Genomic DNA, 27,886 nt, shown 5'->3' with positions numbered 1-27,886 from the left:
AAGGAGCATAGACCTTAGAATGTCTATGCAAGGAGGTACTAACGGAAGCAGCGACAACCCCTCTCAAGTGGCCATTTAAGCCTCTTAACTGACTTACTGTAAAAGGGGTAATTATTCACTGGGTTTTAATTTAGCTTATTTCGCTGACTGGAAAAATGCGCTAAATTAAAACACAGTGAATATGTAAAATTTAGCATAGAACACATTATCTAAATGACGAAACCGTGAATTTAAAACTCACTGAATATGCCTGAAATGGTAAATCAGTGAAATTTAAACCCAGTGAAAATTAGTCATTTTACAGTATTCCCCTTTGTTTCAACCCAAGTTAATCCTGACAAGGACACTGTCAAGCTCATCTTTACACAAGTAACCAGTTAGCGGAATATGATATAACCTCGCCGATTTTTTAACATGACCATATAATATATGTCTAGACACTTTCTCAGCAATAGTATTTTTTAGGAGTCCTATTATTTGTTCTAGACTCTCGAAATTTTGTTCTTGTTACAGTTGCTAATAATTAAAACATGCGAAATCTGTGAAGTTACAAGTTAGTCTGTTGAATTTCCGGTTGTGAAATGCGTATTTTAACCCTTCACAGCTAAACAAACCCAGTGCGCATACGTGATGACCGTAGTTTTGTATAGCGGCGATTTTTCGGCAGTTTTTAAATATTTTGGCGTAATTTTTTAGACATTTCAATCTTTCCGGACGCCTAAAATAGTCTATTTAAGCACCGTCCCTCAACACGGACGGTGATTTAAATTTTTATTCAAGAGCGTGTTTATTGTTACAAGCGTGAATGGGTAAGCTTCGTTTGGACAAAGAGCTGCTATCACTGTAAACAATATTAAATTATTCTTCTGATGCTCAGTTCATCTTTTGAAAACAACTATTTTTTGACTTGAAAAAAAAAATCATGCCATTTTCCCATCAAAATCCAAGCCAAAATATCGTACTACAACATCGGCAAATCTCTTCCGCGTTGCGTTCAACCTATTTAAATGAGCTATGGTGATTTGAACACATGGGCATCCTTCAGCATTTTGATTGGTTCATTAGCGATTTGACCTATTAGCTCAACTCATGCAAAAGAAACATGGCGGATACCCATACAGCATCGAACGTTTATATGCGATCGGAATCATTTGCTTACGATGAAACTAAGTGAATTTTATTTGAATTTCATAACAATTCAACGAATTTATTTTTTGTGCATTATTATAATCACTACTGAATAATATTCAACAATTGTGAGACGCAGCATGACCGGATTGCGCAACCATAATCATTTGCTACTACGCAATGCAGTTGTGTTCGTTTTTATTTGAAACTTCGTTGAGAATATACTTTCGTTACCAATAAAATAAAAACAAATGTATTTGAAAAATGACACTGGGCGATATTGTAATGAAATTGCAGGCGGTCTACTTTTTAATTCAACAAGAATTATTAATTATTATTGTTAACTCTGCAATAGTTTCTTTCGTCTTAGGTGGCCCAACTGACGGTGTTGAAAGTCTGCGTAGTTAGATACTTCAATCACAGGGAGCCCAGGAACTATAATCAACTGTAATACGCAGTCTCTATGAGCGGCGGCGGCGGCGGGGGGGGGGGGGGTCTTGTGATTGGTTGTTGACAAATGCTGAACAGGCCACGCCTCCAACGGTGTCGTGCGTTCAGACTAACCGTTAGGAATTCCTAAATGGAGTCAATTTCTGTAGTTTTCTTGATTTATTCTGCAGATATCGGTAAAATGTAGGTAAGGCTTTGGCGAAATTCGAAGGAGCAACTAATATTCTTCAACCTGGTATTTTTTTTAGATTTTATTTTTTATTCTTTTCGTCTGTTTTTTCGAGTTTAAAAAATGTGAGCTGGCTGGAGCCTTCATCCCTTGTCTATTTCTTACACTAGATACCAGCCGATACCCCCCCCCCCCCCCTGCGTATTACAGTTGATTATAGTTCCTGGGCTCCCAGTGCTTCAATGATGAAAATGGAAGTCCCCAAAAAATATTTGATGATTATTTTTTGAAATTCTGAGCCCAAAATAAGTGCCCACCAGCCGTGAAATCCCCAGGGAGATTTTCGGATGGCTAATTTACGACGGCATATAAAGAAAGTATTATTATGGATATCTCGCGTATATTGCCGATGTTTTATACTGTTTGTAGTTTGAATATGAAAGTGGTTGTTGATGCCCCTACTATTATTCGACGTCGTTGACAATGCGATAACAATGCCACTCGCACTGTGCACATTTTAGCACTAGATCTAGTGCCATTTTAGCACTAGATCTAGTGCCATTTTAGCACTAGATCTAGTACTTTTTCGGATTAGTGCTACTAGCACTAACCACTCGCACTACGCCCATTTCGACACATTTACATACATGCAATGGATGTTAGATAAATATGCATTGTTTGCAACAGGAAGCTTGTCACCCGTTCTATCAGAATTGTCAACAACAGAGTATTACCGGTAGTATACATATACATGTTATAAACATTATGCAAATATTAACGAAACAGTAGTAGTGTTAGCGTTTGAGCACTGGTCTTTCCGAAATTTCGAGAAGCTGGGATGGTGAATCAAGGTACAAAGTAACCGTTTTATCAATTATTGAAAAATCAAGAAAGAAAAAAGAAAATTTCCCTTCCCGCTACATTAAGATCAATATGGACCATCGAAGCCTTACAACTAGCTCCAAGATGACGTAAATAGGCAGTCAACACCAATGTGCACTTTACACTATTTAACTTTTCTAGCTAGCAGTGTGATATGTCTAATCACCGTAAACCATGTGTCATTTGTTTGGTCCCACAATTTGTCTTCCATTTGCTTGCCCATCACCGAACAGTGCGGCATGTCACCAGTACATTTTTTACCGTACCATTTTTTTATAAGGCATATGCGGTGAACCCTTACACTGTAAATGAGAAGTAATATAACAGCTAGGCATCGACCATTGCGATTCATGCTTTTCGACCAACCAATGGGAATCGTGCTCTTCGCAGAGTGCAATAATCGACATACGGCGAGTCGCACAATCGCGTCGCAGAGTTAGTTTTTAGACAATTTGAGGTGATGTGGTGATTGTTCCCATGCCATATTTTAGGTTATGTCATCCCAGGATGTTCAAGCAGAATCATTTTGTGAGTGCAACAAATAGAGTAAACTGGACAAAAAAATGATTGATTTTGGATAGAAAACGTGAGAACTTGACATCTCATTGAAAAAAGCTGCTCAGTATTGAATTCTACTGTACTCGACAACATACACTGTTTTGTATTTCCCATATGTGATGTGATTACAATTATGTAAGCACATATTGAGTGTGAAAATCAACTACCCCCCCCTCCAGTACTTTACGTTGTATCAATAAAAGTACAGCTTGTTACATGGCAATTGTATACTGATAATTTTGTCATATTGTACATTGGGCTGTATTTACACTACAGTAATTTTGCAGTAGCAGTGTAAACCAGTGTACATTGGGCTGTATTTACACTACAGTAATTTTGCAGTAGCAGTGTAAACCAGTGTACATTGGGCTGTATTTACACTACAGTAATTTTGCAGTAGCATTGTAAACCAGTGTACATTGGGCTGTATTTACACTACAGTAATTTTGCAGTAGCAGTGTAAACCAGTGTACATTGGGCTGTATTTACACTGCAGTAATTTTGCAGTAGCATTGTAAACCAGTGTACATTGGACTGTATTTACACTGCAGTAATTTTGCAGCAGCATTGTAAACCAGTGTACATAGGGCTGTATTTACACTACAGTAATTTTGCAGTAGCATTGTAAACCAGTGTACATAGGGCTGTATTTACACTACAGTAATTTTGCAGTAGCATTGTAAACCAGTGTACATTGGACTGTATTCACACTGCAGTAATTTTGCAGTAGCATTGTAAACCAGTGTACATAGGGCTGTATTTACACTGCAGTAATTCTGCAGTAGCAGTGTAAACCAGTGTACATAGGGCTGTATTTACACTGCAGTAATTTTGCAGTAGCATTGTAAACCAGTGTACATTGGGCTGTATTTACACTGCAGTAATTCTGCAGTAGCAGTGTAAACCAGTGTACATAGGGCTGTATTTACACTGCAGTAATTTTGCAGTAGCATTGTAAACCAGTGTACATTGGGCTGTATTTACACTGCAGTAATTCTGCAGTAGCAGTGTAAACCAGTGTACATTGGGCTGTATTTACACTACAGTAATTTTGCAGTAGCAGTGTAAACCAGTGTACATAGGGCTGTATTTACACTGCAGTAATTTTGCAGCAGCATTGTAAACCAGTGTACATTGGACTGTATTCACACTGCAGTAATTTTGCAGTAGCATTGTAAACCAGTGTACATAGGGCTGTATTTACACTGCAGTAATTTTGCAGCAGCATTGTAAACCAGTGTACATTGGGCTGTATTTACACTACAGTAATTTTGCAGTAGCAGTGTAAACCAGTGTACATAGGGCTGTATTTACACTGCAGTAATTTTGCAGTAGCATTGTAAACCAGTGTACATTCGGCTGTATTCACACTGCAGTAATTTTGCAGTAGCATTGTAAACCAGTGTACATAGGGCTGTATTTACACTACAGTAATTTTGCAGTAGCATTGTAAACCAGTGTACATAGGGCTGTATTTACACTGCAGTAATTTTGCAGTAGCAGTGTAAACCAGTGTACATTGGGCTGTATTCACACTGCAGTAATATTGTAAACCAGTGTACATTGGGCTGTATTCACACTGCAGTAATTTTGCAGTAGCAGTGTAAACCAGTGTACATAGGGCTGTATTCACACTGCAGTAATTTTGCAGTAGCATTGTAAACCAGTGTACATTGGGCTGTATTTACACTGCAGTAATTTTGCAATAGCATTGTAAACCAGTGTACATTGGGCTGTATTTACACTGCAGTAATTTTGCAGTAGCATTGTAAACCAGTGTACATAGGGCTGTATTTACACTGCAGTAATTTTGCAGTAGCAGTGTAAACCAGTGTACATTGGGCTGTATTCACACTGCAGTAATTTTGCAGTAGCATTGTAAACCAGTGTACATTGGGCTGTATTCACACTGCAGTAATTTTGCAGTAGCAGTGTAAACCAGTGTACATTGGGCTGTATTTACACTACAGTAATTTTGCAGTAGCAGTGTAAACCAGTGTACATAGGGCTGTATTCACACTGCAGTAATTTTGCAGTAGCATTGTAAACCAGTGTACATAGGGCTGTATTTACACTGCAGTAATTTTGCAGTAGCATTGTAAACCAGTGTACATAGGGCTGTATTTACACTGCAGTAATTTTGCAGTAGCAGTGTAAACCAGTGTACATAGGGCTGTATTTACACTACAGTAATGTTGCAGTAGCAGTGTAAACCAGTGTACATAGGGCTGTATTTACACTACAGTAATTTTGCAGTAGCAGTGTAAACCAGTGTACATTGGGCTGTATTCACACTGCAGTAATTTTGCAGTAGCATTGTAAACCAGTGTACATAGGGCTGTATTTACACTGCAGTAATGTTGCAGTAGCAGTGTAAACCAGTGTACATAGGGCTGTATTTACACTACAGTAATTTTGCAGTAGCAGTGTAAACCAGTGTACATAGGGCTGTATTCACACTGCAGTAATTTTGCAATAGCATTGTAAACCAGTGTACATAGGGCTGTATTTACATTGCAGTAATTTTGTAGTAGCATTGTAAACCAGTGTACATTGGACTGTATTCACACTGCAGTAATTTTGCAGTAGCAGTGTAAACCAGTGTACATTGGGCTGTATTTACACTGCAGTAATTTTGCAGTAGCATTGTAAACCAGTGTACATTGGGCTGTATTCACACTGCAGTAATTTTGCAATAGCATTGTAAACCAGTGTACATAGGGCTGTATTTACATTGCAGTAATTTTGTAGTAGCATTGTAAACCAGTGTACATAGGGCTGTATTTGCACTGCAGTAATTTTGCAGTAGCATTGTAAACCAGTGTACATTGGACTGTATTTACACTGCAGTAATTTTGCAGTAGCAGTGTAAACCAGTGTTCATTGGGCTGTATTTACACTGCAGTAATTTTGCAGTAGCAGTGTAAACCAGTGTTCATTGGGCTGTATTTACACTGCAGTAATTTTGCAATAGCATTGTAAACCAGTGTACATTGGACTGTATTCACACTGCAGTAATTTTGCAGTAGCATTGTAAACCAGTGTACATAGGGCTGTATTTACACTGCAGTAATTCTGCAGTAGCAGTGTAAACCAGTGTACATAGGGCTGTATTTACACTGCAGTAATTTTGCAGTAGCATTGTAAACCAGTGTACATTGGGCTGTATTTACACTGCAGTAATTCTGCAGTAGCAGTGTAAACCAGTGTACATAGGGCTGTATTTACACTGCAGTAATTTTGCAGTAGCATTGTAAACCAGTGTACATTGGGCTGTATTTACACTGCAGTAATTCTGCAGTAGCAGTGTAAACCAGTGTACATTGGGCTGTATTTACACTACAGTAATTTTGCAGTAGCAGTGTAAACCAGTGTACATAGGGCTGTATTTACACTGCAGTAATTTTGCAGCAGCATTGTAAACCAGTGTACATTGGACTGTATTCACACTGCAGTAATTTTGCAGTAGCATTGTAAACCAGTGTACATAGGGCTGTATTTACACTGCAGTAATTTTGCAGCAGCATTGTAAACCAGTGTACATTGGACTGTATTCACACTGCAGTAATTTTGCAGTAGCATTGTAAACCAGTGTACATTGGGCTGTATTTACACTACAGTAATTTTGCAGTAGCAGTGTAAACCAGTGTACATAGGGCTGTATTTACACTGCAGTAATTTTGCAGTAGCATTGTAAACCAGTGTACATTCGGCTGTATTCACACTGCAGTAATTTTGCAGTAGCATTGTAAACCAGTGTACATAGGGCTGTATTTACACTACAGTAATTTTGCAGTAGCATTGTAAACCAGTGTACATAGGGCTGTATTTACACTGCAGTAATTTTGCAGTAGCAGTGTAAACCAGTGTACATTGGGCTGTATTCACACTGCAGTAATTTTGCAGTAGCATTGTAAACCAGTGTACATTGGGCTGTATTCACACTGCAGTAATTTTGCAGTAGCAGTGTAAACCAGTGTACATAGGGCTGTATTTACACTGCAGTAATTTTGCAATAGCATTGTAAACCAGTGTACATTGGGCTGTATTTACACTGCAGTAATTTTGCAGTAGCATTGTAAACCAGTGTACATAGGGCTGTATTTACACTGCAGTAATTTTGCAGTAGCAGTGTAAACCAGTGTACATTGGGCTGTATTCACACTGCAGTAATTTTGCAGTAGCATTGTAAACCAGTGTACATAGGGCTGTATTTACACTGCAGTAATTTTGCAGTAGCAGTGTAAACCAGTGTACATTGGGCTGTATTCACACTGCAGTAATTTTGCAGTAGCATTGTAAACCAGTGTACATTGGGCTGTATTCACACTGCAGTAATTTTGCAGTAGCATTGTAAACCAGTGTACATTGGGCTGTATTTACACTGCAGTAATTTTGCAGTAGCAGTGTAAACCAGTGTACATTGGGCTGTATTTACACTACAGTAATTTTGCAGTAGCAGTGTAAACCAGTGTACATAGGGCTGTATTCACACTGCAGTAATTTTGCAGTAGCATTGTAAACCAGTGTACATAGGGCTGTATTTACACTGCAGTAATTTTGCAGTAGCATTGTAAACCAGTGTACATTGGGCTGTATTTACACTGCAGTAATTTTGCAGTAGCATTGTAAACCAGTGTACATTGGGCTGTATTTACACTGCAGTAATTTTGCAGTAGCATTGTAAACCAGTGTACATAGGGCTGTATTTACACTGCAGTAATGTTGCAGTAGCAGTGTAAACCACTGTACATAGGGCTGTATTTACACTGCAGTAATTTTGCAGTAGCAGTGTAAACCAGTGTACATTGGGCTGTATTTACACTGCAGTAATTTTGCAGTAGCATTGTAAACCAGTGTACATAAGGCTGTATTTACACTGCAGTAATTTTGCAGTAGCATTGTAAACCAGTGTACATAGGGCTGTATTCACACTGCAGTAATTTTGCAGTAGCAGTGTAAATCAGTGTACATAGGGCTGTATTTACACTGCAGTAATGTTGCAGTAGCATTGTAAACCAGTGTACATTGGGCTGTATTTACACTGCAGTAATTTTGCAGTAGCATTGTAAACCAGTGTACATAGGGCTGTATTTACACTGCAGTAATTTTGCAGTAGCAGTGTAAACCAGTGTACATAGGGCTGTATTTACACTACAGTAATGTTGCAGTAGCAGTGTAAACCAGTGTACATAGGGCTGTATTTACACTACAGTAATTTTGCAGTAGCAGTGTAAACCAGTGTACATTCGGCTGTATTCACACTGCAGTAATTTTGCAGTAGCATTGTAAACCAGTGTACATTGGGCTGTATTCACACTGCAGTAATTTTGCAGTAGCATTGTAAACCAGTGTACATAGGGCTGTATTTACACTGCAGTAATGTTGCAGTAGCAGTGTAAACCAGTGTACATAGGGCTGTATTTACACTGCAGTAATGTTGCAGTAGCATTGTAAACCAGTGTACATTGGGCTGTATTTACACTGCAGTAATTTTGCAGTAGCATTGTAAACCAGTGTACATAGGGCTGTATTTACACTGCAGTAATTTTGCAGTAGCAGTGTAAACCAGTGTACATAGGGCTGTATTTACACTACAGTAATGTTGCAGTAGCAGTGTAAACCAGTGTACATAGGGCTGTATTTACACTACAGTAATTTTGCAGTAGCAGTGTAAACCAGTGTACATTCGGCTGTATTCACACTGCAGTAATTTTGCAGTAGCATTGTAAACCAGTGTACATTGGGCTGTATTCACACTGCAGTAATTTTGCAGTAGCATTGTAAACCAGTGTACATAGGGCTGTATTTACACTGCAGTAATGTTGCAGTAGCAGTGTAAACCAGTGTACATAGGGCTGTATTTACACTGCAGTAATGTTGCAGTAGCAGTGTAAACCACTGTACATAGGGCTGTATTTACACTGCAGTAATTTTGCAGTAGCAGTGTAAACCAGTGTACATTGGGCTGTATTTACACTGCAGTAATTTTGCAGTAGCATTGTAAACCAGTGTACATAAGGCTGTATTTACACTGCAGTAATTTTGCAGTAGCATTGTAAACCAGTGTACATAGGGCTGTATTCACACTGCAGTAATTTTGCAGTAGCAGTGTAAACCAGTGTACATTGGGCTGTATTTACACTACAGTAATGTTGCAGTAGCAGTGTAAACCAGTGTACATAGGGCTGTATTTACACTACAGTAATTTTGCAGTAGCAGTGTAAACCAGTGTACATTGGGCTGTATTCACACTGCAGTAATTTTGCAGTAGCATTGTAAACCAGTGTACATAGGGCTGTATTTACACTGCAGTAATGTTGCAGTAGCAGTGTAAACCAGTGTACATAGGGCTGTATTTACACTACAGTAATTTTGCAGTAGCAGTGTAAACCAGTGTACATAGGGCTGTATTTACACTGCAGTAATTTTGCAGTAGCAGTGTAAACCAGTGTACATAGGGCTGTATTTACACTGCAGTAATTTTGCAGTAGCAGTGTAAACCAGTGTACATTGGGCTGTATTTACACTACAGTAATTTTGCAGTAGCAGTGTAAACCAGTGTACATAGGGCTGTATTCACACTGCAGTAATTTTGCAGTAGCAGTGTAAACCAGTGTACATTGGGCTGTATTTACACTGCAGTAATTTTGCAGTAGCATTGTAAACCAGTGTACATTCGGCTGTATTCACACTGCAGTAATTTTGCAGTAGCATTGTAAACCAGTGTACATAGGGCTGTATTTACATTGCAGTAATTTTGCAGTAGCATTGTAAACCAGTGTACATAGGGCTGTATTTGCACTGCAGTAATTTTGCAGTAGCATTGTAAACCAGTGTACATTGGGCTGTATTTACACTACAGTAATTTTGCAGTAGCATTGTAAACCAGTGTACATAGGGCTGTATTTGCACTGCAGTAATTTTGCAGTAGCATTGTAAACCAGTGTACATTGGGCTGTATTTACACTACAGTAATTTTGCAGTAGCATTGTAAACCAGTGTACATTGGGCTGTATTTACACTGCAGTAATTTTGCAGTAGCAGTGTAAACCAGTGTTCATTGGGCTGTATTTACACTGCAGTAATTTTGCAATAGCATTGTAAACCAGTGTACATTGGGCTGTATTTACACTGCAGTAATTTTGCAGTAGCATTGTAAACCAGTGTATATTGGGCTGTATTTACACTGCAGTAATTTTGCAGTAGCATTGTAAACCAGTGTACATTGGGCTGTATTTACACTGCAGTAATTTTGCAGTAGCAGTGTAAACCAGTGTACATTGGGCTGTATTTACACTGCAGTAATTTTGCAGTAGCATTGTAAACCAGTGTACATGCAATGCAACAGTACTAAAATTATGGGTGCATGTCATTGACGCTGCAGGTCAGTGCCTTCTACACCTATCTGATGCATATCGTGCAAGGTGTGCCAAGAGTTTGTTAGAAATTTTGAATGTTTCGAAGTCAGTCGTCAGTTGGCACGTATTTTACAGAAATATTAAATCGTTTCATGGGTCTGTTTACTAAATAATGATAAATGAAACTTAGAAAACTTGTGAGAACAAACTGGGCCCAAATTGCGCAAATTTGCAATAAGTTTATGCTGCTATTGTATGTTTCGGAAGGCGTTCTGCCCATGATTTTATCGCGTTCAATGACGTTCTATTTTCGAACTCATTGAAACTGGAAATTACGCAATTACTTTCGAACTTCAAACACAAATTTGATTATCGTTATTATGTGTTATTTTCTGTTGTTTTAAAAATTAAATTATTTATGACATTAATATTTCACTCACTAAACAATATTTCACTATAATACGCGATTAAAAAGCAACTTAAATTGGAAAAACGATTATCAAGTTCCGTGTATAAACACTACTGTAAAGAGGTGGTGGAGCGCTATTTTAGCCAAAATCTGTTAGTAAGGCGTCATATGACTCAGGTCTGTGCTAGGACAGTGCTTCCTGTGACGACACAACGCACAGATCTGTGCTGGGACTGTGCTTCCTGTGACGACACAACGGGGTGCATGTGATATATATGACCAATTTATAATATGAAGTGTATTCAAAGCTGAATGTAAGAAAGTCTAAAATGATACAGATAATGTAATACATTGCTTGCAAATAATCAATGTGCACAGGATATGCAATGCACTCCATTTACTGCATTCACGTAATTCACAGTTCATTTACCCTGGCTTTCTTTACTCTTAGGGAATTTTCTCTCAAGTTTTTGAAATGGCTTACAGTGATTTGACAAATGAAGAGGACTATAATAAAATCAGGTAATAAGATATTCAACAATGTTATGTGGATACGCATTGCTGTCTGTGTGGTTAGACAGTGATGTTTTTGTGGATAGACAATGCTGTCCATTTGGATAGACAATGCTGTCCATGTGGATAGACAATGCTGTCCATGTGGATAGACAATGCTGTCCGTGTGGATAGACAATGCTGTCCGTGTGGATAGACAATGCTGTCCGTGTGGATAGACAATGCTGTCCATGTGGATAGACAATGCTATCCATGTGAATAGACAATGCTGTCCGTGTGGATAGACAATGCTGTCCGTGTGGATAGACAATGCTGTCCATGTGGATAGACAATGCTGTCCGTGTGGATAGACAATGCTGTCCGTGTGGATAGACAATGCTGTCCGTGTGGATAGACAATGCTGTCCGTGTGGATAGACAATGCTGTCCGTGTGGATAGACAATGCTGTCCATGTGGATAGACAATGCTGTCCGTGTGGATAGGCAACGCTGTCCGTGTGCATAGGCAATGCTGTCCGTGTGCATAGGCAATACTGTCCATGTGGATAGACAATGCTGTCCGTGTGGATAGACAATGCTGTCCGTGTGGATAGACAATGCTGTCCTTGTAGATAGACAATGCTGTCCATGTGGATAGACAATACTGTCCATGTGGATAGGCAACGCTGTCCGTGTGCATAGGCAATGCTGTCCGTGTGCATAGGCAATACTGTCCATGTGGATAGACAATGCTGTCCGTGTGGATAGACAATGCTGTCCGTGTGGATAGACAATGCTGTCCTTGTAGATAGACAATGTTGTTCATGTGGATAGACAATGTTGTTCATGTGGATAGACAATGTTGTTCATGTGGATAGACAATGTTGTTCGTGTGGATAGACAATGCTGTCCGTGTGGATAGACAATGCTGTCCGTGTGGATAGACAATGCTGTCCGTGTGGATAGACAATGCTGTCCGTGTGGATAGACAATGCTGTCCGTGTGGATAGACAATGCTGTCCGTGTGGATAGACAATGCTGTCTGTGTGGATAGACAGTGCTGTCCGTGTGGATAGACAGTGCTGTCCGTGTGGATAGACAGTGCTGTCCGTGTGGATAGACAGTGCTGTCCGTGTGGATAGACAGTGCTGTCCGTGTGGATAGACAGTGCTGTCCGTGTGGATAGACAGTGCTGTCCGTGTGGATAGACAGTGCTGTCCGTGTGGATAGACAATGCACTCCGTGTGGATAGACAATGCACTCCGTGTGGATAGACAATGCTGTTCATGTGAATAGACAATGATGTTCATGTGAATAGACAATGATGTTTATTTGGATAGACAATGCTGTCCATGTGGATAGTCAATGATGTTCATTTGGATAGACAATGCTGTCCGTGTGGATAGACAATGCTGTCCATGTGAATAGACAATGCTGTCCATGTGAATAGACAATGCTGTCCATGTGAATAGACAATGATGTTCATGTGAATAGACAATGATGTTCATTTGGATAGACAATGCTGTCCATGTGGATAGTCAATGATGTTCATTTGGATAGACAATGCTGTCCATGTGAATAGACAATGATGTTCGTTTGGATAGACAATGCTGTCCATGTAGATAGACAATGATGTTCATTTGGATAGACAAGGCTGTTCATTTGGATAGACAATGATGTTAATTTGGATAAAAATGCTGTCCGTGTAGATAGACGATGCTGTCCATGTGGATAAACAATGCTGTTCATGTGGATAGACATTGTTGTCTATGTGGATAGACAATGCTGTCCATTTGGATAGACAATGTTGTCCGTGTAGATAGACAATGCTGTCCATGTGAATAAACAATGCTGTCCATGTGAATAGACAATGCTGTCCATGTAGATAGACAATGCTGTCCATGTGGATAGCCAATGCTGTCCTTGTAGATAGACAATGCTGTCCATGTGGATAGACAATGCTATCTATGTGGATAGACAATGCTGTCCATGTGGATAGACAATGATGTTCATTTGGATAGACAATGCTGTCATTGTAGATAGACAATGCTGTCATTGTAGATAGACAATGCTGTCCATGTGGATAGACAATGATGTTCATTTGGATAGACAATGCTGTCCATGTGAATAGACAATGATGTTCATTTGGATAGACAATGATGTCTGTGTAGATTGACAATGTTGTCCATGTGGATAAACAATGCTGTCCATGTGGATAGACAATGCTGTCCGTGTAGATAGACAATGTTGTCTATGTGGATAGACAATGTTGTCTATGTGGATAGACAATGCTGTCCATGTGGATAGACAATGATGTTCATTGGGATAGACAATGCTGTCCATGTGGATAGACAATGTTGTCGATGTGGATAGACAATGCTGTCTGTGTGAATTGACAATGCTGTCTGTGTGGATAGACAATGCTGTCTGTGTGAATTGACAATGCTGTCTGTGTGGATAGACAATGCTGTCTGTGTGAATAGACAATGCTGTCCGTGTGGATAGACAATGCTGTCCTTGTGGATAGACAATGATGTTCATTTGGATAGACAATGCTGTCCATGTGAATAGACAATGATGTTTATTTGGATAGACAATGATGTTAATTTGGATAACAATGCTGTCTGTGTAGATAGACAATGTTGTCCATGTGGATAAACAATGCTGTCCATGTGGATAGATAATGCTGTCCCTGTAGATAGACAATGTTGTCTATGTGGATAGACAATGCTGTCCATGTGGATAGACAATGATGTTCATTTGGATGGACAATGATGTTAATTTGGATAAAAATGCTGTCCGTGTAGATAGACGATGCTGTCCATGTGGATAAACAATGCTGTTCATGTGGATAGACATTGTTGTCTATGTGGATAGACAATGCTGTCCATTTGGATAGACAATGTTGTCCGTGTAGATAGACAATGCTGTCCATGTGAATAAACAATGCTGTCCATGTGAATAGACAATGCTGTCCATGTAGATAGACAATGCTGTCCATGTGGATAGCCAATGCTGTCCTTGTAGATAGACAATGCTGTCCATGTGGATAGACAATGCTGTCCATGTGGATAGACAATGATGTTCATTTGGATAGACAATGCTGTCATTGTAGATAGACAATGCTGTCCATGTGGATAGACAATGATGTTCATTTGGATAGACAATGCTGTCCATGTGAATAGACAATGCTGTCCATGTGAATAGACAATGATGTTAATTTGGATAACAATGCTGTCTGTAGATTGACAATGTTGTCCATGTGGATAGACAATGTTGTCTATGTGGATAGACAATGCTGTCCATGTGGATAGACAATGATGTTCATTGGGATAGACAATGCTGTCCATGTGGATAGACAATGTTGTCGATGTGGATAGACAATGCTGTCTGTGTGAATTGACAATGCTGTCTGTGTGGATAGACAATGCTGTCTGTGTGAATAGACAATGCTGTCCGTGTGGATAGACAATGCTGTCCTTGTGGTTAGACAATGATGTTCATTTGGATAGACAATGCTATCCATGTGAATAGACAATGATGTTTATTTGGATAGACAATGATGTTAATTTGGATAACAATGCTGTCTGTGTAGATAGACAATGTTGTCCATGTGGATAAACAATGCTGTCCATGTGGATAGACAATGCTGTCCGTGTAGATAGACAATGTTGTCTATGTGGATAGACAATGCTGTCCATGTGGATAGACAATGATGTTCATTTGGATAGACAATGATGTTCATTTGGATAGACAATGCTGTCCATGTGGATAGACAATGTTGTCCATGTGGATAGCCAATGCTGTCCTTGTAGATAGACAATGCTGTCCATGTGGATAGACAATGCTATCTATGTGGATAGACAATGCTGTCCATGTGGATAGACAATGCTGTCTGTGTGGATAGACAATGCTGTCTGTGTGGATAGACAATGCTGTCTGTGTGAATAGACAATGCTGTCTATGTAGATAGACAATGCTATCCGTGTGGATAGACAATGCTGTCTGTGTGAATAGACAATGCTGTCTATGTAGATAGACAATGCTATCCGTGTGGATAGACAATGCTGTCTGTGTGAATAGACAATGCTGTCTATGTAGATAGACAATGCTATCCATGTGGATAGACAATGCTGTCCTTGTGGATAGACAATGCTGTCCGTGTGGATAGACAATGCTATCCGTGTGGATAGACAATGCTGTCCTTGTGGATAGACTTTATGTCGTATTCATTTGCCACACAATTACTTACCTCTTGTATAGTAAGGATAAAGGTATTTTTAATTTCAGTTCTGAAGACCATCCACGCTTTCCCATTAATATAGGCATTACTGGTTATGTTGCGACCACAGGCGAGGTAGGCTATTGATTACGTGCTTAACTTTTTAGATTTTCTGTCCTCATAGATAATACAACAGAGCTGTTCATATAGGGGATGGTATGAAAACTACTAGCCTAATTGCTTTGATACTTGGCATGGACCTATGTCAGATTTTTTTGTCATTTTTAGTTTAAAAAAGGCTGTTTTTGACTTGTACAGAATATTATCAACTTTGTTTTTTTTTTGTAAAGACAGTGGAGCTAGTTTGACTGAGGTTGCATGTTGCTTATTCTTGCACACTTTGTCGCAACTTCTTGTACAGTTCTATGAACCCTGCTAAAAGTTTCCTGCATTGAACACCTGTATTCCAGAAAACTAATCTGTTTGTTGTAAGTTATGATTGTTTTTGTTTTTCAGACATTGAATATTCCTGATGCGCATCAAGATCCAAGATTTGATTCAAAGGTCAGTAGTAAAGTGTATATACCTGTCTTATTGACTGGCAATACTCTTTGGATGACTTGTACACTACTGACAGAGAGCAGTATACTATTATTGGGTGACTCAGATCTATTTGTGTTTGATACATGACCACATTGATATACATAGCTTGGCTATTTATCACTGAGTACATAGTGGTTTACCATGCGTTACCTATAATATCTTGTTCATACACAGACTGATGAGGAGAATAATTTGCATACACGTCAGATGTTATGTATGCCAATTAAGAATGCTGCAGGTGCTATAGTTGGTGTGAGTCAGCTCATCAATAAGTTAGATGGTACACCATTTAATGAAAATGATCAAAATTTCTTCGAGGTGAGTATTTTTAAAATACATTAACTATATCATGGCATACCATTACCAGTGTGGTCAAATCATGTAATCTGTCCAGCATGACGTCATCCCCAGTGGGTGGGTCATCCCCAGTGTGGGTGGGTCATCTCCTGTGTGGGTGGATAATCACCAGTGTGGGTGGGTCATTCCCTGTGTGGGTGGGTCATCCCCAGTGTGGGTGGGTAATCCCCAGTGTGGGTGGGTAATCACCAGTGTGGGTGGATAATCCCAGTGTGGGTATGTCATCCCCAGTGTGGGTGGATAATCCCAGTGTGGGTGGGTCATCCCCAGTGTGGGTGGGTCATCCCCAGTGTGGGTGGGTCATCCCCAGTGTGGGTGGATAATCCCAGTGTGGGTGGGTCATCCCCAGTGTGGGTGGGCCATCACCAGTGTGGGTGGGTCATCCCCAGTGTGGGTGGGCCATCACCAGTGTGGGTGGGTCATCCCCAGTGTGGGTGGGCCATCCCCAGTGTGGGTGGGTCATCCCCAGTGTGGGTGGGCCATCACCAGTGTGGGTGGGCCATCACCAGTGTGGGTGGGTCATCACCAGTGTGGGTGGGTCATCCCCAGTGTGGGTGGATAATCCCAGTGTGGGTGGGTCATCCCCAGTGTGGGTGGGCCATCACCAGTGTGGGTGGGTCATCCCCAGTGTGGGTGGGTCATCCCCAGTGTGGGTGGGCCATCCCCAGTGTGGGTGGATAATCCCAGTGTGGGTGGGTCATCCCCAGTGTGGGTGGGCCATCACCAGTGTGGGTGGGCCATCACCAGTGTGGGCCATCACCAGTGTGGGTGAGCCATCACCAGGGTGGGCCATCACCAGTGTGGGTGGGTCATCACCAGTGTGGGTGGGCCATCACCAGTGTGGATGGGTCATCACCAGTGTGGGTGGGCCATCACCAGTGTGGATGGGTCATCACCAGTGTGGGTGGGCCATCACCAGTGTGGGTGGGCCATCACCAGTGTGGGTGGGCCATCACCAGTGTGGGTGGGCCATCACCAGTGTGGGTGGGCCATCACCAGTGTGGGTGGGCTATCACCAGTGTGGGCCATCATTATATGCTATTAAATTTCTTCATGCTTATTTTTCAGGCTTTTGCAATATTTTGTGGTCTTGGTATACATAATACAATTGTATATGAGAAAGCTGTCAAGGCAGCAGCTAGGCATAGAGTGGCCCTTGAAGTAAGTGACTCAATCATTTCTTACAGAAGCCATGGTATCACCAGATATTATTATTACAATTCAACATAAATAACACTATAGATGATCTATTCAGCAAAGCTATGCAGACATGTGGGCATGTGGGTGTCAATGTTTGTATCTATGTTGAATATATCATCCATCTTGCCTGTTACAGTTTTATTATTTTTTTGAAATAATTGCATTCAATTTCTAATGTTCATTATATTGTTTGCATCAGATATTGTCCTATCATGCAACAGCCCCCAGAGAAGAAGCAATACGAGTCAAAGTAAGTACCATCTGAGTAACCTAGATTATGAAGGCAATCATAGTAGTCAATATTCAAATCACAGCTAAAATGAAAATTACACAATGGGAGTTGAGTTGGGGCAATGCACAGACATGAGTAATTACCTAATTTGCATGATAATAATGCAATAATTAGTAATTCCAGTAATACGTCAAGAACTGTTGTCAGATTTCAATGAAACATGATACACAGATACATTGTCATGATATCCAATTCTGATTTCTTCTGTGAATATTAAAATGCGGTGGTTGTCACACGCCATGCTTTAGTTATTTAATATGCATAACAATGGCAATATTAGCTATTTTAGTATTATTTCAAGTGAAATGTGGAATATAGGTGCCCTGTCAATTGTTGATCAAATTGCTTTACCAATGTGATTGTCACACAGCACAACTATAAATGTATTTATTTCTAGTATTAAATTATAACAGCACATGAATTATTTCCATGCTTTCTTTAAATTAATCCCAAATGACGTATACCCAGGTCACTTTTGCTCTATTTATGAAATAAAAAGTTGACAAAACCACAGGTTGATTATGCCAAAGTAAAAATAGTTGTATATTTTTTCTGAATTACAGAAAATGGTAGTGCCTTCAGCATCAGCATTTAAACTTTATGATTACAGCTTTAATGACTTTGATCTTGAAGATGACCAAACTTTGCAAGCGTGTTTACGAATGTTTCTAGATTTAGATCTCTTTGAGAAATTTCGCATTAACTACGAGGTAAGTGGGATATTAGAAAATATATTTTAAACATACAATATGATTACAGGTAGCTTGTAAAAAAAACTGAATATCATGCACTGAAAAATAATGTACTTAAATGACAGAATGTACTCTGGAAAGGATGATGCAATTCTCAATTAGATTCTCAATGGATATATTGTGTGAGTAGAATATTAAATAGTTATCATCACTAAAGTGAATAATTTCCTTTTTTTAGGCTGCTTGTCGGTGGTTGTTGAGTGTTCGCAAGAACTATCGAAGTGTTACATACCATAATTGGAGGCATGCATTCACTGTCACACAAACCATGTTTGCAATGCTTCGAGTAAGTAAGAAAAATTTATGTATTTCTGACAAAAAGCAGGAAATGTGTTTCTCAAAATTGCAATTATAATACTGTTAAATCTCAGAAGCTGCATGTCTAATAGAAGTCGCACCCATCAATTGAGACCCAAAAATTCATCATTTCTCATATGTGCAGATGCTCTAATAGAAACCGCATTGTACCATTTTAATAGGCACCATGGCTTCTAATACAGATTTTACAATACTTGCACTATGTTTATTATACTTACATTTAACATGAAAATTTGTTCCATGTGTTGGTTGAACATTTGATATTCATAAAAATGTTATAAAATTGTATACTTAAAGTACTATTGGTGAAATATTTCTTTCTATACAGACTGGTCAGATGCATAATGTATTTGGGGACTTAGAAGCATTGGCATTGCTTATATCATGTCTGTCTCATGACTTGGATCATAGGGGAACCAACAACTCCTTTGAAATATTGTAAGTATCTTTTTTCATATCGCATCGCATCACATCGCATCGCATCGCATCGCATCACATCACATCACATTGCAACGCATCGCCTCGCATTCATAGCTACTTTAAAACACTTTGTATATTACATGTATGTATTTCTATACGTCTAGCAGTATTTACCAGTCTGTAAACAAAGCATTAGACTGGCGCAGTCGAGGCGATTAATTTGTTTTTGTAGTTTAAATAAAATTAAAAAAATTGTGAAATGGAGGTGTGAGCGCGAAATCACCCCGACTGGTTTGTTCTGCAGAAAAGTTATTGCTATTAAATATTCATGAATTGCACGTATTATAATGAGGTGGGCGCGGAAATACGTGCATAATGAGATCAACATTGTAAAGGTCACACTGCAGATCCAACATGGCGGCACGTTGAAATTTGAGTTTGTCGTAGTCATTGTTTGTAATTCATCACAATGTGTAAAAAAATAACTCGTACTAGTTGTAGTATACAAAAAAATCGGCTGCTACATCCTGCCTACGTCAGAGGTCAGTTGAAGAGGCGTTGTGATTGGCCTAGATGATTGTCAATTAAAACACTCATTAACGTAATTACTCGTTGAAAAATCAACTGGTTCCTGCAGTGTCGATAGAGGGCTATGCAGAATAAACCAGTCGGGGTGATTTCGCAGTTACAGGTGATTTCGCGCTAACACCTCCATTTCGTGATTTTTTTTTTTTTTTTAATTTAAACTACAAAAACAAATTAATCGCCCCGACTGCACCAGTCTAACAAAGCATATGTAATTGCTCCAAAGCATATCTGCATTTTTCCTTTATTAATATATGGAGTAAATTATGTCACCAACATTGATTAGCATCAGTGATCAATATTTTAACACTTACCTTTACTGACATTGGACACATAAGTGATTGTATGACAGATATAGTTCTCACATCATTAAACACTAGTGTCAATCACTTGCTTAGATCAGTCACTAAAGAGACCAGGACTCAGATGATATCCAGAATCACGATTTAACTCACAGGTTTTGTCACTAGAAAAAAATTATTCTAAATGAAAATTTGAAAATGAAAACACATTGTTGTAAACAGTTTATTCTCACTGTCCCTCCCTCATATGATAATGAACTGAACCTAGGGTAAACTGGCAGTAACTCAAATTGTTTGAATAAAATGAAAGAAGCACATTATGCATTTTTCATATGCTGTTTTAATTTGGTATGGCTTGTTTTACAATGATTTACCGCTAGAGTAAATACGCAATATTTACTTGTGTGTATTCTAATTAGATATATAGTATCTGAATAAAGTTTATGATTGGCTGATTTGGGTTTATCACAATATTATGCAAGTAATTTACACTAAAATGATCACATGTAATCAGTACCATCATATTTATTTATTTATTTATTGACTACTGTACTGTACTGTACTGTACTGTACTGTACTGTACTGTACTGTACTGTACTGTACTGTACTGTACTGTACTGCACTGCACTGCACTGCACTGCACTGCACTGCACTGCACTGCACTGCACTGCACTGCACTGCACTGCACTGCACTGCACTGCACTGCACTGCACTGCACTGCACTGCACTGCACTGCACTGCACCTGTTACTGTACCTGTTACTGTACCTGTTACTGTACCTGTTACTGTACCTGTTACTGTTACTGTACCTGTTACTGTACCTGTTACTGTTACTGTACCTGTTACTGTTACTGTACCTGTTACTGTTACTGTTACTGTTACTGTACCTGTTACTGTACCTGTTACTGTACCTGTTACTGTACTGTACTATGCATGATATAATGTTGGTACTTTGTTTTGTAGGGTTGGTTCACCACTTGCACAGTTATACAGTTCTTCAACCATGGAACAACACCACTTGGACCAGTGCATCATGATTCTCAATTCCAAGGTAAGAAATTTCATTGACTTATTTTTACTTTTTTCTCTTGACAACCACTCTACTGACTGTATTCTACTGTATTTACTTTACCGTGACTGAGTGAACACTACTGACTGTATTCTACTCTACTGACTGTATTCTACTGTATTTACTTTACCGTGACTGAGTGAACACTCTACTGACTGTATTCTACTGTATTTACTTTACACTGAGTGAACACTACTGACTGTATTCTACTGTATTTACTTTACACTGAGTGAACACTCTGCTGACTGTATTCTACTGTATTTACTTTACACTGAGTGAACACTACTGACTGTATTCTACTGTATTTACTTTACACTGAGTGAACACTCTACTGACTGTATTCTACTGTATTTACTTTACACTGAGTGAACACTACTGACTGTATTCTACTGTATTTACTTTACACTGAGTGAACACTACTGACTGTGTTCTACTGTATTTACTTTACACTGAGTGAACACTCTACTGACTGTATTCTACTGTATTAACTTTACACTGAGTGAACACTCTACTGACTGTATTCTACTGTATTTACTTTACACTGAGCGAACTCTACTGACTGTATTCTACTGTATTTACTTTACACTGAGTGAACACTACTGACTGTATTCTACTGTATTTACTTTACACTGAGTGAACACTCTACTGACTGTATTCTACTGTATTTACTTTACCGTGACTGAGTGAACACTCTACTGACTGTATTCTACTGTATTTACTTTACACTGAGTGAACACTACTGACTGTATTCTACTGTATTTACTTTACACTGAGTGAACATTCTACTGACTGTATTCTACTGTATTTACTTTACACTGAGTGAACACTCTACTGACTGTATTCTACTGTATTTACTTTACACTGAGTGAACACCTCTTCTGACTGTATTCTACTGTATTTACTTTACACTGAGTGAACACTACTGACTGTATTCTACTGTATTTACTTTACACTGAGTGAACACTCTACTGACTGTATTCTACTGTATTTACTTTACACTGAGTGAACACTCTACTGACTGTATTCTACTGTATTAACTTTACACTGAGTGAACACTCTACTGACTGTATTCTACTGTATTTACTTTACACTGAGTGAACACTACTGACTGTATTCTACTGTATTTACTTTACACTGAGTGAACACTGCTGACTGTATTCTACTGTATTTACTTTACACTGAGTGAACTCTACTGACTGTATTCTACTGTATTTACTTTACACTGAGTGAACACTCTACTGACTGTATTCTACTGTATTAACTTTACACTGAGTGAACACTCTACTGACTGTATTCTACTGTATTTACTTTACACTGAGTGAACACTACTGACTGTATTCTACTGTATTTACTTTACACTGAGTGAACACTGCTGACTGTATTCTACTGTATTTACTTTACACTGAGTGAACTCTACTGACTGTATTCTACTGTATTTACTTTACACTGAGTGAACACTCTACTGACTGTATTCTACTGTATTTACTTTACACTGAGTGAACACTCTACTGACTGTATTCTACTGTATTTACTTTACACTGAGTGAACACTCTACTGACTGTATTCTACTGTATTAACTTTACACTGAGTGAACACTCTACTGACTGTATTCTACTGTATTTACTTTACACTGAGTGAACACTCTACTGACTGTATTCTACTGTATTAACTTTACACTGAGTGAACACTCTACTGACTGTATTCTACTGTATTTACTTTACACTGGGTGAACACTACTGACTGTATTCTACTGTATTTACTTTACACTGAGCGAACTCTACTGACTGTATTCTACTGTATTTACTTTACACTGAGTGAACTCTACTGACTGTATTCTACTGTATTTACTTTACACTGAGTGAACACTACTGACTGTATTCTACTGTATTTACTTTACACTGAGTGAACACTCTACTGACTGTATTCTACTGTATTTACTTTACACTGAGTGAACTCTACTGACTGTATTCTACTGTATTTACTTTACACTGAGTGAACACTACTGACTGTATTCTACTGTATTTACTTTACACTGAGTGAACACTCTACTGACTGTATTCTACTGTATTTACTTTACACTGAGTGAACACTCTACTGACTGTATTCTACTGTATTTACTTTACACTGAGTGACCACTACTGACTGTATTCTACTGTATTTACTTTACACTGAGTGAACACTACTGACTGTATTCTACTGTATTTACTTTACACTGAGTGAACACTACTGACTGTATTCTACTGTATTTACTTTACACTGAGTGAACACTACTGACTGTGTTCTACTGTATTTACTTTACACTGAGTGAACACTACTGACTGTATTCTACTGTATTTACTTTACACTGAGTGAACACTCTACTGACTGTATTCTACTGTATTTACTTTACACTGAGTGAACACTCTACTGACTGTATTCTACTGTATTTACTTTACACTGAGTGAACACTCTACTGACTGTATTCTACTGTATTTACTTTACACTGAGTGACCACTACTGACTGTATTCTACTGTATTTACTTTACACTGAGTGAACACTACTGACTGTATTCTACTGTATTTACTTTACACTGAGTGAACACTACTGACTGTGTTCTACTGTATTTACTTTACACTGAGTGAACACTCTACTGACTGTATTCTACTGTATTAACTTTACACTGAGTGAACACTCTACTGACTGTATTCTACTGTATTTACTTTACACTGAGTGAACACTCTACTGACTGTATTCTACTGTATTTACTTTACCGTGACTGAGTGAACACTCTACTGACTGTATTCTACTGTATTTACTTTACACTGAGTGAACACTACTGACTGTATTCTACTGTATTTACTTTACACTGAGTGAACACTCTACTGACTGTATTCACTTTACCGTGACTGAGTGAACACTCTACTGACTGTATTCTACTGTATTTACTTTACACTGAGTGAACACTACTGACTGTATTCTACTGTATTTACTTTACACTGAGTGAACACTCTACTGACTGTATTCTACTGTATTTACTTTACACTGAGTGAACACTACTGACTGTATTCTACTGTATTTACTTTACACTGAGTGAACACTCTGCTGACTGTATTCTACTGTATTTACTTTACACTGAGTGAACACTACTGACTGTATTCTACTGTATTTACTTTACACTGAGTGAACACTACTGACTGTATTCTACTGTATTAACTTTACACTGAGTGAACACTATACTGACTGTATTCTACTGTATTTACTTTACACTGAGTGAACACTACTGACTGTATTCTACTGTATTTACTTTACACTGAGTGAACACTACTGATTGCATTCTACTGTATTTACTTTTCAGGGGAATGATATTTTATCGAATTTATCTCAAGAGCAATATTCTTATGTCATACGTTTGATTGAGCAGACAATTCTTGCCACAGATTTAGCTGTCTACTTCAAGTAAGTCTGAATATCAGTTTCAAGTCTTTGATTTCAAATAACAGTAGCATGGTAATTAGCATATTATATTCATATTTTACTGCAATAATCCATACTTACACACATTACAATAGTTAGTATGCTGATTGTCACCATTTGCCCTTTGAATGGGGGATGGGGAGCCAACCTCGTGATCTTGAATGTCAGAGGAGTGGCATCTTGATGTCACTTTAACATATTGGAAATGTTAGCCCACAAGAGGGCGCTAGTCCTCTTCCTGGACGAGAATTAGAATGAAAGGTTCTAGTCTGCCATGACAAGATAGTAGTATGGACTTGCATTGCAAACTAGGGGAACCTGCTGGTATGAGGACTGCTTGCTTCAATTTATGGCTTAGTAGTAATCACAGAGGGCCCATTGGGAGTGCAATTTTGTAGCTTATTCTTCCAGTTTTCATGATAGATGTGTTCTATTTTTTAATTAGATCAAACCATGCTTGAAGAGTTGGAATCAATACTTTACCAAAAGTGTAAACTATCACCTAAATAATTTGTTTAATTTATTCAATTGGTTTAGATAATTTAATTACATAACATTCAACAATGCATTTTGTAAAAGTTGCATAATTTATTCATTAGTGTAATATTTTATAATTTCTTTCAGAACTCGTGGGGACTTCTTTAAACTTGTTGATGCAGCTCGATTTAATTGGAGTAATGAGGACCATCGTGATTTGTTACGATGTATGATGATGACAGCCTGTGATGTCTCAGCTATTGCTAAACCTTGGGAAGTAGAAAGGAAAGTTGCAGAACAAATTGCAGATGAATTCTTCCAACAAGGAGACCTTGAGAGAGATCAATTCAATAAAACTCCTATGGTAAGGATGAAGATACATTTAGTTTTGTTTATGTCCAAAGCAACTGTAGCTCAACAAGGTTTTACAATTGATTTACATTCATGGTTGTTGTATAGACTGTCATATTGCAATGTCAACAAGGCTCTGATAAATTTCCACACATAACATACTTATCCAACTTAGCTAACGTTTGAGGTACTCTGCTTTAAAAACTTTTTTGCAGGAGGTGGGAGCTTAGTCAATTACCCCCTCCCCTCTAAAATACAAATTTTGTTCACTATATGCGAGATTAGGAATTATGAAATTAGTTGTTATCATTCATTTCTACAATGATTTCACATAGAAGTAGAAATGATCACAAACAATATGCATGTTTTATTACAATGATATTTACATACCATCAGAATGTATGGTGTAAAAATTATTAAGGTCTGTGAGATGACCTTTGTTGTTGAATGTTTTTTACTGTATGCAAACTCTTGAATAATTGCCACCATGATGTTTTCTTGAACAATTTGACCAGCAACAATGCCCTCTGATTTGATAGTCTGTTATTACCCAATTCAAATGTTGTATTGCACTCAGAGAATTGTTGAATATTGAAGATAGTTAAGAACTACTGATATTTAAGTATGATCTGTTGGCATTGATTTCTATGAAAAAACAGCAATATTTTTTGTTATAACAGGTGATTCTCAATTTTTGAAAAATAAACTGAAGTGGAATGAGTTATTTAACACCTCTGACAACCTGAAAGGGTCATGATGAATTAACTGGGGTGGCATGGGTTGGTTGTGGTACTGGACTCAATGTACCAGTTTACCAGGGTGGCATGAGTTGGTTGTGGTACTGGACTCAATGTACCAGTTTACCAGGGTGGCATGGGTTGGTTGTGGTACTGGACTCAATGTACCAGTTTACCAGGGTGGCATGGGTTGGTTGTGGTACTGGGCTCAATGTACCAGTTAACCAGGGTGGCATGGGTTGGTTGTGGTACTGGACTCAATGTACCAGTTTACCAGGGTGACATGGGTTGGTTGTGATACTGGACTCAATGTACCAGTTAACCGGGGTGGCATGGGTTGGTTGTGGTACTGGACTCAATGTACCAGTTAACCGGGGTGGCATGGGTTGGTTGTGGTACTGGACTCAATGTACCAGTTTACTAGGGTGGGTTGGGTACACGAGTTAGATGTTATGCTAAACTGAATGTCTGTCTTACTGCAGGACATGATGAACCGTGAAAAAAAAGACTTGTTACCCAAGATGCAAGTGGAATTTATTGATGCAATCTGTTTACCAGTTTATAAGGTGACTAGTTTACATGTATATACTATTATGGGATTAGCATTTATTTGTTTATTTAAGAAATCAATTTAAATATTAAGCTTTGCATAAAACCATACATGACATTGCAATTATTTTTAATATTACATCTATTTCAGTACTTGAGTTGTATAAATGAGAAGTTTGGTCCACTTTTGAAAGGATGTGAGTTAAACAGAGAAAAATGGCTTCAAGTATCGCAGTCAGAAAATGCTGAAACAACAGTGAAACCAAGAACTTCTAAAGATCATCGAGAAGAAGAAAAAGAAATTGATGAATCTGATGGAGATAGAGAAGAGTCTGCACGGAAGAGAGAAAGACGTAATGGCCGACAAGAAGCAAATCAATGATCAGTAGATAACTGTGATTACAGTACATCTTACCATTCGTGTGTGTTGGTATGGCAACGTCTTTCAATGAGGGATACTCTCAAAGACACAAAAACTCTCAGGATACATCCATAAATAACAAATCAAAGAAAGTCAATACAAATTCATCAATGTTTTATCTTGCCAATATTCACAGTATTGAGATGTGGTCCGTGATTGGTCCTCTGATTTTATTTATGTCATCATCACCCATCGGGTTCAAATTTAGGGTGATGATCTTTAAAATTCTAGTGACTTTATCTTAGCACTAATATCTTGCATGGATTAACCTCAATACCTCAAGACCTGTTACCAAATATGCTTCTGCCGAACACCTGGAAATCCAAAAA

At 38.5% G+C, this 27,886-nt stretch overlaps 2 protein-coding genes across 2 annotated transcripts in view; both read left to right on the top strand.

Moving 5' to 3' along the window:
* LOC100369806 (dual 3',5'-cyclic-AMP and -GMP phosphodiesterase 11-like) overlaps nt 1-19,229 on the top strand; it is a 92,511-nt gene extending 73,282 nt beyond the window's left edge. The window contains exons 5-12 of the mRNA XM_085494054.1: nt 11,409-11,479; nt 15,739-15,805; nt 16,187-16,234; nt 16,448-16,591; nt 17,699-17,791; nt 18,030-18,080; nt 18,686-18,832; nt 19,053-19,229. Coding sequence (XP_085350180.1) covers nt 11,409-11,479; nt 15,739-15,805; nt 16,187-16,234; nt 16,448-16,591; nt 17,699-17,791; nt 18,030-18,080; nt 18,686-18,832; nt 19,053-19,229 — 798 coding nt within the window. The remainder of the gene's footprint in view (nt 1-11,408; nt 11,480-15,738; nt 15,806-16,186; nt 16,235-16,447; nt 16,592-17,698; nt 17,792-18,029; nt 18,081-18,685; nt 18,833-19,052) is intronic.
* Nucleotides 19,230-19,528: 299 nt separating this feature from the next.
* Nucleotides 19,529-27,886, top strand: LOC146730232 (cGMP-specific 3',5'-cyclic phosphodiesterase-like). Its single transcript, XM_085494117.1, has 6 exons — nt 19,529-19,630; nt 21,463-21,550; nt 24,904-25,004; nt 25,647-25,863; nt 27,070-27,153; nt 27,288-27,886. The coding sequence occupies exons 1-6, from the start codon at nt 19,530-19,532 to the stop codon at nt 27,516-27,518; spliced, it is 822 nt and encodes a 273-aa protein (XP_085350243.1). The 5' UTR covers nt 19,529; the 3' UTR covers nt 27,519-27,886.

This window comes from Saccoglossus kowalevskii, chromosome 19, assembly GCF_978046115.1.
Source record: "Saccoglossus kowalevskii chromosome 19, keSacKowa6.1, whole genome shotgun sequence".
NCBI classification, from domain to species: Eukaryota; Metazoa; Hemichordata; class Enteropneusta; family Harrimaniidae; genus Saccoglossus; species Saccoglossus kowalevskii.
This window is presented reverse-complemented; position numbering and strand designations above follow the sequence as displayed.

Coding starts and splice junctions, on each gene's coding strand:
- LOC146730232 (XM_085494117.1), top strand. CDS start 19,530: ATGCATAATGTATTTGGGGACTTAGAAGCATTGGCATTGCTTATATCA. Junction 25,005..25,646: donor GATTTAGCTGTCTACTTCAA/GTAAGTCTGAAT, acceptor AATTTCTTTCAG/AACTCGTGGGGACTTCTTTA. Junction 25,864..27,069: donor AATTCAATAAAACTCCTATG/GTAAGGATGAAG, acceptor GTCTTACTGCAG/GACATGATGAACCGTGAAAA.